Genomic DNA, 20370 nt, shown 5'->3' on the forward strand with positions numbered 1-20370 from the left:
GGTGGGGGATACCAGCTTTAGAACTCAGACCAATTAAAAAATGGACAGAAGTGGTCCTCCAGATTAACTCCCTAACAATGGAGTTTGGTCTGAGGGCCGCTAATGGCAGGACTGGTTCTGACAAAGCAGGAGCCCATACTTACAACAGGCCTGGACATACGTCAAGAATTGACTATTTTCTTCTTGACGTAAACCTGTGGAGCATGGTAAATGACATGGTGATTATACCTTCCGTCAAGAGTGACCACAATCTCCTCTCGCTTACCTTGTCCCATAGGTGGTTAACTGGCACTGGGAGCGGAACCGCTCGCAATCTCGCCCCGGACATGTCATCAGTCTCCAACTGTGGACGACGGTTAAAGTGGGCGAAGCTGTCGCTCTCAGTGGAGAAAACTTCTACCATAAGGCAGCTACTTACCACAGCCTTAGACAACCCTGTCTCCTTCGAGGACGGGCTGGTGGAGGTGACTGCTAGGTTCTGCACCCTAACTCAGGCTATTAGTGACCTCTTTGTTGTCCCAGCTAGTGCCAACAGGAGGAAACCCTGCCCATGGGCTAGACAAGGCTGGTTCAACCGGAAGTGTAGGAAGGCGAAGTCACTCCTTGTTGAAGCAGTCAAGTCCAAAATACACACCAGGACTAGGGAGGCAAGAAGGCAATACTCCCTCTGTCAAAAAAATGCTAAAAAGGAATGGGAGGACAGCTACTGGCAGGACCTCTTGGCTGCCAGTCAAGGGAAAGATGCTAAAGGCTTCTGGGATTTGGTGGGAAGTAGGAATCGCCCCGATGACACACTGAGGACCTGCAGCATTACTGCCCAGACATGGTTTAACCATTTTCAGACACTTTATACCGCCATTGAAGGCCCACTTAACGTCCCCTTCATCCTTCCGCCATACACCCTGGATAGAGATTTGGATTTGTTTTCTGAACGGGAAGTCACAAACCTGATCAAAACTCTGGTGCCATTAAAAGCAGCTGGCCCGGACGGGCTCCCAGGAGGCGTTCTTCGAGCCTATCCAAAAGAATGGGGGGCATTGATCTCGGCCCTTCTTAATGCCATCATTGAGGGAGGACCTGTGCCTGATTCCTGGAAAGGGGCAGAGGTAGTCCCAATTTTTAAAAAGGGTAGCCGGGACCTACCAGGGAATTACAGGCCCATAAGCCTAATAGACTCGAGCCAGAAATTGGCGGGGAAAGCAATTTTGGGGAGGATTTTACAATGGGTGGATGACAACCACATACTATCTGATATGCAAGCGGGGTTTCGTTCAGGAACCGGAACCATTGAACAAGTGTTTCGGCTCTTGTTACTGTACTGGAAGGTGGTGGAGCTAGGCAAAGGCAGTCTCTACCTGGCCTTCATAGATCTGAAGACTGCCTTTGACCTGGTTCCTAGGGAGGAACTCTGGAGGGTGTTGTATGGCCTAGGGATGCCAGCATACATCTTAGACCTCCTTATTAAATTGCACAATGCCAACTATGCCCAGGTTAGATGGGGGCTGAATGGGGAAAAGACCGATAAGATCAGGGTCGAGAGGGGAGTGCGGCAGGGCTGTGTTCTAGCTCCCACCCTATTCTCCCTCTATGTTAATGGGGTGGTAGAGCACCTGCTCGGCGAACCAGCAGACGCCCCCACATTGGGAGGCGTAAATATTCCAACTTTGCTGTTCGCCGACGACACCCTCCTCATCTCGAAACCTCCCCAAGGCCTCCAGAAACTCCTGAACCGCTTCCAGGACTTTTGCACTATCAGAGGACTAGTTATCAATGTGGACAAAACAAAGTATCTAATCATGCACCCCCCGCAAACTTGGCCGTCCCCCCATTTTGAACTCCATCCCCCTTGAAAGAGTGGCAGAATTTGACTACCTGGGAATCCGCCTGAGCGATGCTATGAGCTGGACCGCCCACATCAACAAAATGACAGTCGGTTATAAAAGGGTGGGGGGGGCCCTCCTCAAGGAATACAGCAATTCAACAAAACATTGTGTAGCCCCGTTAATAGACATCTATAAAGCCCGAGCTGTATCTGCATCACTCTACGGAGCTGAACTATGGGGCCTAGGCAATATGGAGTCTCTAAGTAAGGCAGAGAATAAATTTATCAAGGACCTCCTTGCCATTCCGATCAGTACTCCGACAGTCCCGGTTTTAATGGATGTAGGCTGCAAAGAAATTAGGGACCAGGTTCGCCTTCGTCCTCTCTTGCTTTGGGCTCGCTTGTGGAGGGTTCCGGAATTAAAATCCTATGCAGACGGGTTAGCCGAGGTGATGCGCTCGGATGGCTGGCAGAAGATCAAATGGCTCAGGGACATCAAACATCTGTTAGGGGACATAAGCTTGGGGTCTTGCTGGTCCAACCACTCAGCCCCCCCAAAGGAGTCCCTAAAAAAACTATATTGGGAATGGGTTTCCTTGAAGCGCATCAGTAACAAGCGTCACTGCAACGCCACCGCAGCATACTTGAAAATAAAAGACGTTGTTTTCTTTGAGCCCTATATGGATCTTATTACCATCGCCATGGACCGGACTTTATACATCAAATTCCGACTAGGAACCCTACCCCTTGCCGACTTTTGCTCCAGGTGGAATAAGTCCCAGCCAGCATCACGTCATTGTGCCCTATGTTCTGACAAACCTGAAACTGTGTCACACTTTCTTTTTGAATGTCCGGACTACGTGCGCCCTAGGTCACACTGGCTTAAACCAATTTGCAGAGAACTGGGCACTCAACAGTATTTGGTCGCCCTCCGGATTTTACTAACTAACACAGCCCCTCCCATTGTCTGCGCCGTATCCAAGTTTTTAAAATGGGCTTGGTTGATTCGACTAAAAAGACTGTCTATATCAATTTAATTCATTTTTACTTAATTTATTCTGAGCAATTGTGTTTTTATTCTCTTATCCCAAATGTACAGTCACATTCATGATATGCTGTTTTATATTTTTTTGTAATGCTTTTATGATATATGCATATCGAAATAAAGCAATCAACCAACCAACCAAGCATACAGCAGCTGTGTTCTCGTGTAGTGTCTAGGCGCTAGTGCCCGATGAGAGACAAGACACGTGTGCTCACATACAGCAGCTGTGTTCTCGTGTAGTGTCTAGGCGATAGTGCTTGACGAGAGACAAGACACGTGTGTTCTCAAACAGCAGCTGTGTTCTTGTGTAATGTCTAGGCGCTAGTTCCTGACGAGAGACAAGACATGTGTGCTTACATACGGCAGCTGTGTTCTCATGTAATGTCTAGGTGCTATTGCCTGACGAGAGACAAGACATGTGTGCACACATACAACAGCTGTGTTCTCGTATAATGTCTAGGCCAGCTGTGCTCATGTAATGTCGAGGCCAGCTGTGTTCTCGTGTAATGTCTAGGCACTAGTGCCAGGCCAGACCAGAGAGGCAAGACATGTGTGTTCACAAACAGCACCTGTGTTCTCGTGTAATGTTTAGGCACTTGTGCCTGACGAGAGACAAGACATGTGGGCTCACATACAGCAGCTGTGTTCTTGTATAATGTCTAGGTGCTAGTGCCTGATGAGAGACAAGACATGTGTCCTCACAAACAGCAGCTGTGTTCTCGTGTAATGTCTAGGCGCTAGTGCCTGCCGAGAGACAAGACGTGTGCTCACAAACAGCAACTGTGTTCACTTGTAATGTCTAGGCGCTAGTGCCTGAAGAGAGACAAAACATGTGTGCTCACAAACAGCAGCTGTGTTTTCGTGTAACATCTAGGCGCTAGTGCCTGAAGAGAGACAAGACGTGTGTGCTCACAAACAGCAGCTGTGTTCTCGTGTAATGTCTAGGCGCTTGTGCCTGAAGAGAGACAAGACATGTGTGCTCACAAACAGCAGCTGTGTTCTTGTATAATGTCTAGGTGCTAGTGCCTGATGAGAGACAAGACATGTGTCCTCACAAACAGCAGCTGTGTTCTCGTGTAATGTCTAGGCGCTAGTGCCTGCCGAGAGACAAGACGTGCGCTCACAAACAGCAACTGTGTCACTTGTAATGCCTAGGCGCTAGTGCCTGAAGAGAGACAAAACATGTGTGCTCACAAACAGCAGCTGTGTTCTCGTGTAACATCTAGGCGCTAGTGCCTGAAGAGAGACAAGACGTGTGTGCTCACAAACAGCAGCTGTGTTCTCGTGTAATGTCTAGGCGCTTGTGCCTGAAGAGAGACAAGACATGTGTGCTCACAAACAGCAGCTGTGTTCTCGCGTAATGTCTAGGCGCTAGTGCCTGAAGAGAGACAAGACGTGTGTCCACACAAACAGCAGCTGTGTTCACTTGTAATGTCTGGGCCAGAGAGAATAACAAGGGACATTGCTGTTTGACCTTGTCCGTGGTGTTCAGACTAAATTCCAGGAAAAGAGCAGAACAAGAAAACATATGCAGAAGAAGAGAAATGTGGCCTACAGCGTGCACAATTCGGCTAACACAGGGAGGACGTCAGTGGGCCTGGAAGGAAACACAGGGTATGGTGGTGGAAGGAGCACTGCTTCTGCACTGACTGTAGCTCAGATTTCCGTCTTTCTGCCGAGCCAACGTCTTTACTCCTGCTCTTCTCAAGTGTTGCTCCCTTTTCACCATAGATGAGGTAGGCCATGAGGCTTTCGAAGGGGGTTTCAGTACAAAGGGAATCTGCAGGGCGGCCACGTGGGCTACTCTACCATCCTTCTGCAGACAGCAGGGCTCTGTGATGGGTCAGTGCGAAGGGAGGTTCAGGTTTGCAAAGGTATTCTTCACCTCTGCCTCTGCAGGCCACCATTCACCCCTACCTCATCCATCGTGCCATTCACCTCTACCTCATTCATCATGTCATTCACCTCTACCTCATCCATCGTGCCATACCTCCTACCTCATCCATTGTGCTATACCGAATACCTCATCCATCGTGCCATTCACCCCTACCTCATCCATCGTGCCATTCACCTCTACCTCATCCATCGTGCCATTCACCTCTACCTCATTCATCGTGCCATACCCCCTACCTCATCCATCGTGCTATACCCCCTACCTCATCCATCATGCCATTCACCCATACCTCATCCATCGTGCAATTCACCTCTACCTCATCCATCGTGCCATTCACCTCTACCTCATTCACCGTGCCATACCCCCTACTTCATCCATCGTGCCATACCCCCTACCTCATCCATCGTGCCGTTCACCCCTACCTCATCCATCGTGCCGTTCACCCCTACCTCATCCATCGTGCCATTCACCCCTACCTCATCCATCGTGCCATTCACCCCTACCTCATCCATCGTGCCATTCACCTCTAACTCATTCATTGTGCCATACCCCCTACCTCATCCATTGTGCCATACCCCCTACCTAATCCATCGTGCCATTCACCTCTACCTCATCCATCGTGCCATTCACCTCTACCTCATCAATCGTGCCATTCACCTCTACCTCATCCATCGTGCCATTCACCTCTACCTCATCCATCGTGCCATACCCCCTACCTTATCCATGGTGCAATTCACCTCTGCCTCATCCATTGTGCCATTCACCTCTGCCTCATCCATCATGTCTTCTCAACCTGTTTGTTCAGAATGTAAAAGAGGCAATGACGGGGAAGGCTGAGGTGACTTTGTACCTCGCTCCAGTGTATCCTCTCCACCAATGACCGGCTGCTTTCTTCATGTCTAGTCAGATGCATTATTGAAAGCGGCGGAAGTGACGTCCTGGCAGGTCTCCTGGCTTCAGCCTCTCCTCACGTCCAGCTCTGCCCATCACTTGGCATCAGCTCTGTGCCCAAGCGGCTCTGTCGGGAGACACCTCCCCTCAGCTTCTCACTCCTGCATGCAGGGTGCCAGGCTGGCATCCTTGGCTCCCGCTCATTCCATTCCATTGTTTCTCCTCTCAACCCTAAACCATTGAAGCCTTCCATCTAATGCAGTATTTTCCTTTTCAGATCGCGAAAATAAAGGATTTGACGGGGGAAGGGCCTTACACCGTCTTCGTCCCACACGAGAATGTGTCGTGGAATGATACTATGGTAAGGGTCAGGGGTCAAGGGTCATCTCTGCTTGCCATCTGTTGTCTGATTGATGTGGCAGCGTGGGTGTGTTAGCTACATCAGAGCCACCCAGTGGGTGCCCCTCCATGCCCACTGGTGTTCCACTGCAGGGCAACAGCGCCCCCTCCAGGACCCTCTCAAACCCACCCAAAGGCGAGGAACGAAGATTCAAGGACCTTGGAGGTTTCAATCTCCTCTTCTCTTATTGTAGGATGTCTTTACTTACAACCTTAAAGAGACGAGGTGTAACCCAAAGAGCTGGAGTTACATCACTGATGCGATGAAGATAGATCAAAGATGAATATTATGTATGTATTAATTCGAAACACTTCCGTTTTAGTGGCAGGAAGCTTTGAAGTTAGTTTGTGAGACCTGTTCGCCTGGTCCTGGGGTAGTGTGTGTGTGTGTGTGTGTGTGTGAGGGGGGATGTTAGGCAACATCCTTCCATTTACCACTGAAACCTCAAGCTCTCAGCTACTAAGTCTCACCCCGAATACAATCCAAGGGCTTCGCTCTTAGAAGGCCGCAAAGGGTTGCACTGCTATAGTCTAGCTTTGAGATCACAAAGGCTTGAACCGCAACCTTTAGGTCATGTGGAGAGAGAAATGGTTTAAATTTCCTTAAGATGCTGAGTTTGGTGAGTGTACTAATCGGCTTCTGCATGATCAGACTCTTGTCTAGCATTATTCCCAGAGAGGTTGCGTAATCAACGAGGTGTGGCCTACAGGTCAGAGCAGTGAGCTGATTCATCCATTGCTTTATGATAGGAGATTGCTCGTGTGGTGCGATTAGGAGGAATCTGTTCTGAGAGGGTTTAGCTTCAAGTGGTTACGTGTCAGCCAGCTTTGTGTCTCCAGTAGGACTGAGTTGAGGACCTGATGTCCTCAGGGAGGCAACCTTCATGTACAGCTGGGTATCATCGGCGTACATGCGATGCATCCAATAGTGAATGCTGTAGGATTGTTATCAGAGGCTCCATGAACAGGTTGAAGAGCGTGGGTGAGAGCGCTGAACCCTGTGGAACCCCCAGCATGACCGGCCAAGGACGAGACAGGGACTGGTTCACCTTGAAGCTTTGGGATCTGTTCTGAAGGAATGAGGAGAACCAGTTTACTACCGGGCCAGACAACCCCATCCTGTGTTCCGGGAGGTCAACTAGGTTATCGTGTTTGACAGTATCGAATGCGGACGAAAGGTCAAGAATGATCAATAGGCACGATTCATTGTGATCCAGCATTCTTAGCGCATCATCTACAATGTGAGTAAGTGCAGATTCCGTACTATGACCCCGGGCGGAAACCGGATTGAAATTGGTCCAGGAGTTGGAAATGATCGATGTGGTTACACAGTTGGCCGAGCACACATTTCTCCAGGAGCTTTGCCAACGTGGGGATGTTAGAGATTAGGTGGAATTAATGTAGGTCCTTGGGATGAGCAGATGGTTTCTTTAGAATAGGGGTAACTTGCCCCGATTTTAAGCAATCCGGACTAGCACCTTGCCGCAGCGAAGCATTGACGATCTTAGTCCAAAGAGGGAGTATGGAGGATCTAGTTTCAGAGAAGAGGTTCGATGGCAGGGGGTCATTGTAGTGATTAGAAGGTTTCATCCAAGGTTTGGAAAAGGCTCCAAAATGCATTGTTTTTGAGGGGTCAAGGCTGCGCAGGCATGGTGACATCCAACCAAGGAGGAAGGAGGGTGTTCGGCGGACTGATCGACAGGTGCTCAAGGGCGGAGCATAGTTCTGCTTCGATCTTAGTAGTTTTATCCGAGAAGAAATCCGTGAATTCTTCGCAGTTCGGCTGTGGACCTCGGCCCAATGAGGAGAGGTTAGGTTGACTGTTTGTTTGACACTAGATGAGCTTGAACTGTTTTTTGGACTTTTTTTTTGCTTGCTCTAATTGGTTTCTGAAAAAGGTGGCTTTCGAGTATCTGATGCGTTTATTGTAGATGCTTCTTAGGGATCTCAGATGGTTGAGATGTTCAAGGAAGGGAGAGGATCTCCACAATCTTTCCGCTAGTCTCAAATTCTGTCTTTCGGTATTATGACTAACATTGTACCACAGTATGGAGACTTTTTAGCTGTAGAGGCGCCATTGAGTCTAGACCACTTGTCATGTAGAGGTTATAGTGGGCCGTAAGGTCATGGACATCATACATGTCCACAGGAGGGGGCAGGGTATTATCGCAGAGAGCAGTCAGATCATACGAGTTGATGTTTCGTTGTCCTCTTCCAGTGTCTGGGGTTCTTAGGCTGGACTCTATTAACTCTCACAGAATCTGAGATGAGAAGGTGATGCAACGGTGATCTGTCCAATCACACAGGATGATAGATTCCAGTTGGATGGTATTGGGCTTACCAATGACAAGATCTACGGTAGCTCCGTTAGTGTGCGTGGGGCTGTCACAAATTTGGATTAGGTTGAGGTCCAGCAGGAAGGATTTGAGGCCATTGACTGCCCGGTCATTCACATCATTCCAGTGAAGGTTGAAATCTTCCAGGAAAATCTGAGTGCCATGAAGATCATCGTATTCGTTAGATGAGATAATGTCCATGATCTGTTCTATGAAGGGAAGGTTGTAGTGTGGCGGGTGGTAGAACGTGTGCAATTTGCATGGGTGATTATTGCTGCCAGCCACCTCAAAACATAGGTCTTCACAAGACGGCAGGAGGTCCGACTGTAGTAATTTCACTGTGAGATTGCTACGATGTATACAAGCGATGCCTCCACCTTGTCCACTTGCTCTATCCAACCTAATGATATCGTAGTTGGGAGGCACTAAAATGTCCAGGATGGGAGCAGCTGAGTCATTTAGCCGGGTTTCAGTCAACGTCTCAAGGTCAAGGCCCTATGCAAGGATGAGGTCGGCAATGTCAGCAGCATGTCTTACTGTCGATCCACAGTTGAGAAGCATGCATTTGAGTTTTGGGTTGGTGTCCATTGGGGTAGATAGTGTGGTGGGGACTCTCCCGAGGTTGTTCTCATTTAAGGCTCTGGTGTTCAGCCTCGGTTCCCTGAAGGGTTTAGTAGGGATGCTTTCAATTTGGTGCAAGTTTGTTATGATGGAAGAATGTGTCGGATCGTATGAGAGTAGGAGAGAACGAATATCACTATCTGAGTCTGAGTCATCTAGAGGGCCGTGAAGGGTTGTTAGGATGGGGATCAAATACCCAACTATGGGGTGTGTGGGTCATGTAGGACGATGACCAAAGATTTGAGGGGACGCTGGGAGCCAGGTACACCCTTTAAATGGGAGCCTGTGGATGGGGTGATGAGTCATTGTGGAGCGGCTTAACCTCGAGGTAACAGACAGTTCTGCGGTGACATGTGCAGGCTTCGGCCTCTGCCTTAAGTTACTGGAGGCAAAGTGAGATCTCATTTAGTCTGGCTTCCAATAAAGTGGGGAAATGGAGTGCGAGGCAAAGTTCAGGGGACCCTGCGGTGGGGGAGAACTAGTGGGTGCGGGAGACAGTAGTCCTGGCGGTGAATGTGTGTGCCCAGTGGGGAGGGATTCTGGGACTTGGGGCCATATGATCAAGAAAGGGCGATACATTATCGCCGCTTTTATTGGCAGGAAACTGCCGCTAAAGCGGCGATAATGGGCTTGATAATATGCCCTTGTGAATTCCCATAGAGGTCCAGACTCTGGTGTTAACCTGGGCTTCTGTGGGAATTCACAAGGACCTATTATCAAGCTCATTATCGCCGCTTTAGCTGCAGTTTCCTGCAGATAAAAGCAGCGATAATGTATCGCCCTTTCTTGATAATATGGCCCCCAGTGCTGGATACACGCAGGGTTGGGTGGGATGGGGGAAGAAGGGTTAGACAAATATTGACCTCTAAGAGCCTGCGGGAGCAGGCTAGGATTGAGGGGTGGGATGGGGGAAGGGATCACGGGGGAGACTGGGGTGATGCTGTGATCTATGGCGCTAGGGGAGTTAGAGCTAGCTATCCTCGAGGAGGGTAGAGCATGCAGACTGACATTGAAGGAGAATTGTTCTTATGTGTAAAGGTAACTAAAAGAGGCCCTTCGGAGCTAAGGGAGGGTCAGAAGCGGGGTCTCGTGTGATATAGGATAGGCTTTGAGGAGACTGGGGAACCTCATGGGAGCCAGCAGCTCCTAGGGAGGGGGTGGATTTGATGTTAGCCACTGTATTCAAGATGATGGGAAAAAAAATTCAAATACCACTAGGTTGCAGTGTGAAGCTTGCATAGGATGATTCCGATTTTGTAAAGGGAGAAGGTGGCTTCAGCTCTATAAGCCGGGAATGGTGAAGTCTTCAGGGAGGTGGAGATCTGGAGCAGTGAGTAGATGCCTTCCTCCATTGTTTATGTCGTTTAGTGTAGAAAATGAGATCATTTATAGTAACACCTTTTTTGATGGAGAAGTAGGGATCTGGGATAAGGGTTTCCGGGTGGGTTTTAAGTAATTTGTGTTTAAAGTTTTTTTCAGCATTTGTTTCGGCATCGGTTAGAAGAATAAGTTACTCACCTTCGGTAAGGTTATTTCTGGAGGACACTTTACCAGATTCCTTGCTGCCCGCCCTCCCCGTTCCGTGGCATGGTCTTCTAGGAGTCAAAGTGATTGGAAGTTAGCTTTGCACATTGACAGCTATTAGTGCAATCTTTCAGCTGTGCCAGGGATCTACGGTGTGGGAAAAGAGGTAAACTGATGTCAGCGAGAGGGCTGGCGCCCTTATGTGGCTCAGAGATACGGTAGGGGCCAATACTGTCATCTACCACTCGGTAAGAGTTTCCAACCCATCTGGCACCAGAGGAGATTCACAGGGTGAGGAATCTGTAATTACAAAGAGGATCCACCATAAGAGAGTTACTGAAGGTGAGTAGTTTAGTCTCTCTGTCCTAAGCATCATTTATTAGAAGATCATCCCATTCTAGTCCATAATAGAAAGTCTACACCCCATGGGCAGCTATTTCTGTGAGCAATGTTTCAGAAAGAAGACACCGCGTTTGCTAAAGATACTGTGATGTCCAACCTGATTTAGAGGCAGTCTTTGGGGCAGTCGATAAAGTTGAGTACTGTTGGAATCTTTGTGCTCTGGTACATAGGGAGGATAACTCTTTGTGTCTCTGTGTATAGAGTATCGATCCATAGATAGAGGGACGAGCTTTGAGAGAGTACGCAGCTTGCTGGCAAGTGTTAGGAGCTGGACATCTTCCTCACGGTGCCTGACCTCAAGTCACACTGGTTCACGTGAGTTTTTATAGTTTTGATTACATGTTGCTCAAGGTATATAGCCAATCAGGACATTTTACCCAGCGTAAGGCGAGGAAGATTTCCAAGCATTTATCAACTCATTCTGCAACCAAAGCAAAGCAGCCGTACACTCACAGGCTCATGATTTCCTTTACTTCTCAAGACCTTATGGTCTCTGCAAGCTTAGCACATTTCATCACCCCTCAGATGTGCTGCAAGCTCCTATGAAGGGTCACAAAATGGAAATTGAAAAAGAATGGATTCTACCCTGACTTACCTCTCCCTCTCTTAGATTCAGGAGTGGATGAACCACAGGCTCATTAGAGACCTGATCCTGTACCATGCGGTGGGGTGTCAACGGCTGCTGCTCAGCGACCTCCAGGCCCAGACCTCCATCACCTCGCTGATCGGGAGCAGGATCGGGATCTCCGTCAAAGAGGTAATGTAGCCAGAGTTTGACCCCAAATAGTCACCATTTCAAATATTCCTTCCATTCAAGCCATGTGTGGTCTCTGCGGGTACTCATTCATTGTGTCCTTGTCTGTCACTCTATTCTGGCCAGGTCACGCTATAGAAATACCTTTTACAGACATACATACCTGCATACGTGCACATGGGCATATGTACATACCTGCATAGTACACACAGGCATACGTACATGCCTGCATACGTACACACGGGCATACGTACATACCTGTGTACGTACACACGGGCATACGTACATACCTGCATACGTACACACAGGCATACGTACATACCTGCATATGTACACACGGGCATACGTACATGCCTGCATACGTACACACGGGCATACGTACATACCTGTGTACGTACACACGGGCATATGTACATACCTGCATACGTACACACGGGCATACGTACATACCTGTGTACGTACACACGGGCATACGTACATACCTGCATACGTACACACAGGCATACGTACATACCTGCATATGTACACACAGGCATACGTACATACCTGCATATGTACACACGGGCATACGTACATGCCTGCATACGTACACACGGGCATACGTACATACCTGTGTACGTACACACGGGCATATGTACATACCTGCATACGTACACACGGGCATACGTACATGCATGTTAATACGCTGGTGAACCAAGGGCCTCTCAGGAGTAGAGCTGCTGGTGCTGACACACAGAAATCCTTAAACAACAGAAGATTAGAAGTACAGCACTTCCGTAGTCCAGCAGTAGTGACAGTACAGCAGTACTAATTTAGAAGTACAGCCATAGCATTACAGTAGTAGCAGCTCAGCAGTAGGAGTTCACTAGTATTTCAGCAATAGTTGTAGATCACTAGTAGTACAACAGTTTTAGTACAGCTGAAGTAGTTTAGTAGTAGTACAGCAATAGTAGTTGGCTAGTATGCAGTAGTAGTTCAGTAGTATTACAGCAGTGGTAGTACAGCAGTGTTCGTACAGTAGTAGTAGTTCAGTAGTACTCCAGCATTAGTTCAGTAGTGTAAGAGGTTAGAGTGCATGTGGGTCCTTACCTAGGAATAATACTATAATTTCGAACAAGGTTCAGTTAGGTCTCAATAATTTAAATGTGAGCTCAACCCTTGGCAGCTGTAGCACAGAGCTGACCGGCTTAACTTAGGAGAAATGTGTAAAGCACTTATCAGTAACAAAAAACTATATTGTACAACACACTAAAACTCCCACTCCAGTTATTAGAAATAGAGTAAACTTTAACACACAACAAAATAACAACAGAATCAACAGAACCAGAGACCTGATTTTTAGATTTTATAAATACTTCTAGTGCCAAAACTGCAAAGCACCAACTGCGGTATCAGGTCGCAGCAGACGCATCCAAGTCAAAAGCTGAGGCTGACCTTGATTGAGCATGGGTGGAATACAGGGACCAAGCTCGTCCTGGTGGAAAGTTCACCTTCGGACTTAGCTGTTTTTTTCTGGACAAAAATCCTCACCGCCGTGGTCGTCAGTGGGTTGGGCTGCAGTCTGGATCCGAAGAGGGAATCGGCGACAGTGGTCAGTTGACCTGTCGGTCCTCGGCGGGAGCTTTGGCTCCAACAAGAAGTTTGAGGCTCCCGATATCGTCGGAGGCAGGAAAACTTTGACCACATACACTTTTCGATAGCAGTTCTATCTTGGAATTTCAACTTTGTTACAAAGTTCCTACCGCAGTATCCTTCAGGTTCTGCATCTGTAGGAGACAACGCCCCAAGTTCCCATGTGGATTTGTCAATAAAAATGATGGAGAACATGAATCCACCCACCTTGCACCTCTTTCCCTTTAATGTAAATGACACATTTTGGGGGACGAAAAGCTCTCTCCCCAGACTCACTCACCACCAGTATCTCTACGCCATCATCTTCATTTTCACTTGATTCTTCTCGTTGGTGTGCCTGTCCATCATTGTTCGCGCAATGAACAGATCTTTTGTGCCTAGGTGTATCAATCCTTCTACAAACTCTCCAAAAATCCCCCAGCTTCTTACATTTAAAGCATCTACTATTGGCAGCTGGACACTTCCTAGCTTCCGCCATGTCTCTTGAACTGCCACACCTAAAATATGTTTTTTCTTTTTCACCCTCTTGAATCTTTACCCCTTTGACGCTTTCTTCGTCAGGTTTCTGCAGTAACATTTCCTGCATCATCATTACCCTAGGCTGCCACCCCTCCCAATTCTTCCACATATCGGGAGGTATTTTCCATACATTTTGCCACTTCTATAGTTTTGTCAAGTGTGGGGTCCTTCAGGCCTAGCAATTTTCCTTGAATCTTCGTGATGAATGTTCTATTGATCATTTAATTTCTTATAAACTTGTCTCTGAGATCCTTGAACCTGTGTGTCCCCTTAATGCTGCCAAATATCGATCCATGGATTCACCTTGTACCTGAACTCTGGCAAAAAAACGTATGCCTCCCTACCACAATGCTCACTTTTTCTCATAATGTTCCTCTATTTTATTTAAAGCCATATCATACACATCTTTTCCTGAAGTGTCTGACCCTGTATCTTCATTTCAAGTTTCTACTGACTGCCTGGGCAAAGTTTTTAAAACTTTCCTTCCTTCCATCCCTAAGCAGTGCTTTAATATAGCCAACTTCTTCTTTGCTACTTATACGTCCCCCGCCCCATCGGCCTCCAAGTATGTCTCAAAAGCATCTTTCCAATCCTCCCTCACCACTCAGGGTTGACCAGGATTTTCTAAAAATGCTGGCGGCATGGGTATTTGTGACGCCATAGAAACACAAACTAGAAACCTAAGGCTAGGGTTATCTGTCACAACAAGAACTCAATAAAACCCTTGCAGGAATCACCTTTTGTCAATATGAGAACATTGCATGTATTGCATATCCATTCAAATGCCTTGAATGGTTGTGTCAATCGTGCAAAGTACCTGGACTTACAGCACAGCCATTTAAAGGTGTGCCCATCACTGAACACAAAGTGTGTCTATCACAGATGCCACACGCATGGACTACTGCTTTCACATCCAAGTAGGTCAATAGATGGTGTGCCCATCACCGGCACAAAAAACTTTCAGCGTGCCTATCGCTGATGCGGCACACAGGGATCACAGCTGGTACAATGCACACTAGTGGACCGTTACCAAACATATGTGCTCCACTCTGACATCATGCACAGAGAACATTTGAGGCTTGCACTGATGCCCCCAACGTGTATGCCAATCCACTCCTAACAGAGCTATACAGAGAGTATTCACAATTGTACCCTTATTCAAAATATGATCTAAAAATGTGATTGTCGCAATGACATTACCACGCCCATCAAGCTCCGTGGCATGTAACGCTGAATGTCCACTGTTGCTGATCCTGCGACTCCTTTGTTGCCAAGGATTACAACGCCCCAATATTACCTGTGAAACCTTAAATTCAATGGTGCAATTATCAGTAGCAACACTCCTCCTGCTCCAAAGTCACCCTTGATTACCTTTTTTACCACAAAACCACTCATGCATCAACTCACCAATACAGCCACTCACTCATCCAGACAGTATCACACCCACTTATACACCCATACAGCCACTCACACATCCAGACAGTATCACACCCACGTGTACACCCATACAGCCACTCACTCATCCAGACAGTATCACACCTACTTATACACCCATACAGCCACTCACACATCCAGACAGTATCACACCCACTTATACACCCATACAGCCACTCACTCATCCAGACAGTATCACACCTACGTATACACCCATACAGCCACTCACACATCCAGACAGTATCACACCCACTTATACACCAAAACAGCCACTCACACATCCAGTGAGTATCACACCCACTTATACACCCATACAGCCACTCACTCATCCAGACTGTATCACACCCACTCATACACCCATACAGCCACTCACTCATCCAGACAGTATCACACCCACTTATACACCCATACAGCCACTCACACATCCAGACAGTATCACACCCACTTATGCACCCATACAGCCACTCACTCATCCAGACAGTATCACACCTACTTATACACCCATACAGCCACTCACACATCCAGACAGTATCACACCCATGTATACACCCATACAGCCACTCACTCATCCAGACAGTATCACACCTACTTATACACCCATACAGCCACTCACACATCCAGACAGTATCACACCCACTTATACACCCATACAGCCACTCACTCATCCAGACTGTATCACACCCACTCATACACCCATACAGCCACTCACTCATCCAGACAGTATCACACCCACTTATACACCCATACAGCCACTCACTCATCCAGACAGTATCACACCCACTTATACACCCAAACAGCCACTCACTCATCCAGACAGTGTCACACCCACTTATGCACCCATACAGCCACTCACACATCCAGACAGTATCACACACACTTATGCACCCATACAGCCTCTCACACACTGAGTCAGTCACCCATACAGCTACACACATACATAGATACACATATGTAAAAGAGTTTTAGATCACTCTTCTTCTGCAGCCGATCTATATGACGGTCATTTACACTGTACCACATAGAGCAGCCATTGGCTTTTTTGACTTGTGAGTAACAGCATTTGTCTGATCACATGAAAACATCTGTCTGAAAACGGGGGCGCTCAGTGCCAGTACTGATGGCTAGTTTTAAATTCTTTTCCTGTTCACAGGTTCCTTTAATTTCTTTCATTCTCCTCTATTTATTTATTTATTTAATTTTTAGTTTTTAGAGCTTATGGCAGCTTATATGGCTTAGGCAGCGCTAACGGACCCCTTGCTTACTGCTAATTTCATCTATTGTCTGTGTCATCCCAGGCGACCATTGCCTCTAAACCAGGGCCCCATCATGGAATGGTATTGTCCATAATGTATCATTGTTTTACCATTCCAAGGTGGCCAACATATAAGTTCTGAATGTGGTGGTTGTGCTGGTACTTTAAAACAATATACCTTTTTGTATAATACCAGTGCAAAGTGGCGACCCTTTACTATATTTAATTGTATTTGTTTTTGCATGCATATGATGACCGCATGCATTTGTTGTGGCGTTTGTGTGTATTTTATTGTGGCTGTGTATTTAGGTGAATGCAAGAATGATCGGTAAGTGAATGAATGGCCGAATGAGGGCAAGGATGAATGATGGAGTGTATGTATGATGACTTATTGAGTGCCTATGCCAAATATTGAATTTAGAGGAACTTGCATTTATACGTCAGACCTGGTTACATTGCTCATGTTTAGTTTCAATTTGTGAGAAGTCTCTTTTTACACTTAGGATGGCGAAGTGTATCTGAATAATGAAGCAAAAATCATCAAAAGTGACCTCATCGCCAAAAATGGAGTCATCCATTTCATTGACCGGATACTGCTGCTATACAACCTCCAGGCAGGGGACACCCCTCTCCAGTTCGCTCAGGTATGTGACACCCCATGACCAGGGTGATGGGGGTAATGCTGCAGTGAAGCGGCCGCTGCTGAGAGTCATCTGTGACGCCACTCTTTACAATGATATGTTACAAACACACTGATAATGGTTTATCTTTGAATAGGTGTGGCCTCACTGCCCGTTGGACGTCTGCAATATAAAATGTTTGTTTTTAAAAACACCCATGAAAGCACCTTCAGTGTCTCACTGGCGCTTCACCACAACCTGCAGCTTCACCACAGCCTTGGCACTTCACCACAGCCATGCAACCTCACCACGGCCCTGCAGCTGCACTGCAGCCTTACTGCTTCACCACAGCCATGGAGCTGCACCACAGCTCTGCAGCTTCACCACAGCCATGCAGGTTCACTACAGCCATGCAGCTGCACTACAGCCATGCAGCTTCACTACAGCCATGCAGCTGCACTACAGCCATGCAGCTTCACCACAGCCATGCAGCTTCACTACAACTATGCAGCTTCATCACAGCCATGCAGCTTTACCACAGCCATGCAGCTGCACCACAGCCCTGCAGCTTCACTACAGCCACGCAGCTTCCCTACAGCCCTGCAGCTTCACCACAGCCATGCAGCTTCACTACAGCCATGCAGCTTCACCACAGCCATGCAGCTTCACTACAGCCATGCAGCTGCACCACAGCCCTTCAGCTTCACTACAGCCATGCGGCTTCACCATAGCCATGCAGCTTCACTACAGCCATGCAGCTTCACCACAGCCATGCAGCTTCACTACAGCCATGCAGCTGCACCTCAGCCCTGCAGCTTCACTACAGCCCTGCAGCTTCACTACAGCCATGCAGCTTCACTACAGCCATGCTTCTGCACCTCAGCCCTGCAGCTTCACTACAGCCATGCAGCTGCACCACAGCCCTTCAGCTTCACTACAGCCATGCGGCTTCACCATAGCCATGCAGCTTCACTACAGCCATGCAGCTTCACTACAGCCATGCAGCTTCACCACAGCCATGCAGCTTCACTACAGCCATGCAGCTGCACCACAGCCCTTCAGCTTCACTACAGCCATGCGGCTTCACCATAGCCATGCAGCTTCACTACAGCCATGCAGCTTCACCACAGCCATGCAGCTTCACTACAGCCATGCAGCTGCACCTCAGCCCTGCAGCTTCACTACAGCCCTGCAGCTTCACTACAGCCTTACAGCTTCACCACAGCCATGGAGCTTCACTACAGCCATGCAGCTTAACTACAGCCATGCAGCTTCACCACAGCCATGCAGCTTCACTACAGCCATGCAGCTTCACCACAGCCATGCAGCTTCACTACAGCCCTGCAGCTTCACTACAGCCTTACAGCTTCACCACAGCCATGGAGCTGCACCACAGCCCTGCAGCTTCACTACAGCCATGCAGCTTCACTACATGCAGATTCACTACAGCCTTACGGCTTCACCACAGCCATGGAGCTGCACCACAGCCCTGCAGCTTCACTACAGCCATGCAGTTTCACTACAGCCTTACGGCTTCACCACAGCCATGGAGCTGCACCACAGCTCTGCAGCTTCACTACAGCCATGCAGCTTCACCACAACCCTGCAGCTGCACCACAACCCTGTAGCTTCACCACAGCCATGCAGCTTCACTACAGCCATGCAGCTGTACCACAGCCCCACAGGTTCACTACAGCAATGCAGCTTCACCACAGCCCTGCAGCTTCACCATAGCCATGCAGCTGCACCACAGCCATGGAGCAGCACCTTACACATGGAGCTGCGCCACAGCCATGCAACTGCTCCAAACAGGGACAGTTGCACCCCTGCCATGCATCTGCTCTACACGTGTGCAGCAACACCATACTCATGCAGCAGTATCTTACTCAGATCTGCACAACAACCTTGCAGCTGCACCACACTCATGCAGCTGCCAGCACTCATGCAGCTGAACCACACTCATGCAGCTGCACAGCACTCATGCAGCTGAACCACACTCATGCAGCTGCACAGCACTTATGCAGCAGCACCACACTCATGCAGCTGAAGCTCACTCATGCAGCTGAACCACAATCATGCAGCTACATGGCACTCATGCAGCTGCACAGCACTCATGCAGCTGCACAGCACTCATGCAGCTGCACGGCACTTATGCAGCTGCGCCTAACTCAGACAGCTGTACACACTTTTAGTGGCACCAAACTCATGCAGCTCCACTATAATCATGCAGCTGCACATCGCCAATGCAGCTGCATGGCACTCATGCAGCTGCACATCACTCTTGTAGCTGCACCACACTCATGCAGCAGCGTCGTACTCTGATCTGCACTACAGCCATGCAGCTGTACCACACTCATGCAGCTCCACCGCACTCATGCAACTGCACAGCACTCATGCAGCTGCACAGCACTCGTGCAGCTGCACCACACTTTTGCAGCAGCACCATGCTCATGCAGCTACATGACACTCGTAACTGCACCACATTCATGAAGCTGCACAGCACTCATTCAGTTGAACCGCACTCATGTAACTGCACAGCACTCATGCAGCTGAACAACACTCATGTAACTGCATGGCACTCATGAAGATGCACCGCACTCATGCAGCTGCACAGCACTCATGCAGCTGCATCACACTCATGCAGCTGCACAGCACTCATGCAGCTGTACCACACTCATGCAGCTGTACCACACTCATGCAGCTGCACAGCACTCATGTAACTGCACAGCACTCATGAAGATGCACCACACTCATGCAGCTGCACAGCACTCATTCAGCTGCATCACACTCATGCAGCTGCACCACACTCATGCAGCTGCACAGCACTCATGCAGCTGTACCACACTCATGCAGCTGCACAGCACTCATGCAGCTGAACCACACTCACGTAACTGCATGGCACTCATGAAGCTGCACCGCACTCATGCAGCTGCACAGCACTCATGTAGCTGCATCACACTCATGCAGCTGACCCACACTCGTGCAGCTGCGCCACACTCATGCAGCTGCACAGCACGCATGCAGCTGAACCGCACTCATGCAGCTGCACCACACTCATGCAGCTGCACAGCACTCATGCAGCTGCACCGCACTCATGCAGCTGCACGCAGAATGTGAAGGCTGGGGGGCTCTGTGGTCTGCAGGAGCAGGCTGGGGGGCATTGTGCTCTGCAGTAGCAGACTGGGGGGGCACTGTGCTCTGCAGGAAGGGGCTGGGGGCACTGTG

The 20370-nt window shown here is 48.5% G+C and overlaps 1 protein-coding gene across 1 annotated transcript in view; it reads left to right on the forward strand.

Annotated features, from left to right (window-relative positions):
- STAB1 (stabilin 1) overlaps positions 1-20370 on the forward strand; it is a 756575-nt gene that overhangs the window by 561018 nt on the left and 175187 nt on the right. Inside the window, exons 48-50 of the mRNA XM_086939405.1 lie at positions 5930-6013; positions 11545-11691; positions 17029-17169. Coding sequence (XP_086795531.1) covers positions 5930-6013; positions 11545-11691; positions 17029-17169 — 372 coding nt within the window. The remainder of the gene's footprint in view (positions 1-5929; positions 6014-11544; positions 11692-17028; positions 17170-20370) is intronic.

Source organism: Lissotriton vulgaris, chromosome 9 (genome assembly GCF_964263255.1).
Source record: "Lissotriton vulgaris chromosome 9, aLisVul1.2, whole genome shotgun sequence".
In the NCBI taxonomy this organism is placed as follows: domain Eukaryota; kingdom Metazoa; phylum Chordata; class Amphibia; order Caudata; family Salamandridae; genus Lissotriton; species Lissotriton vulgaris.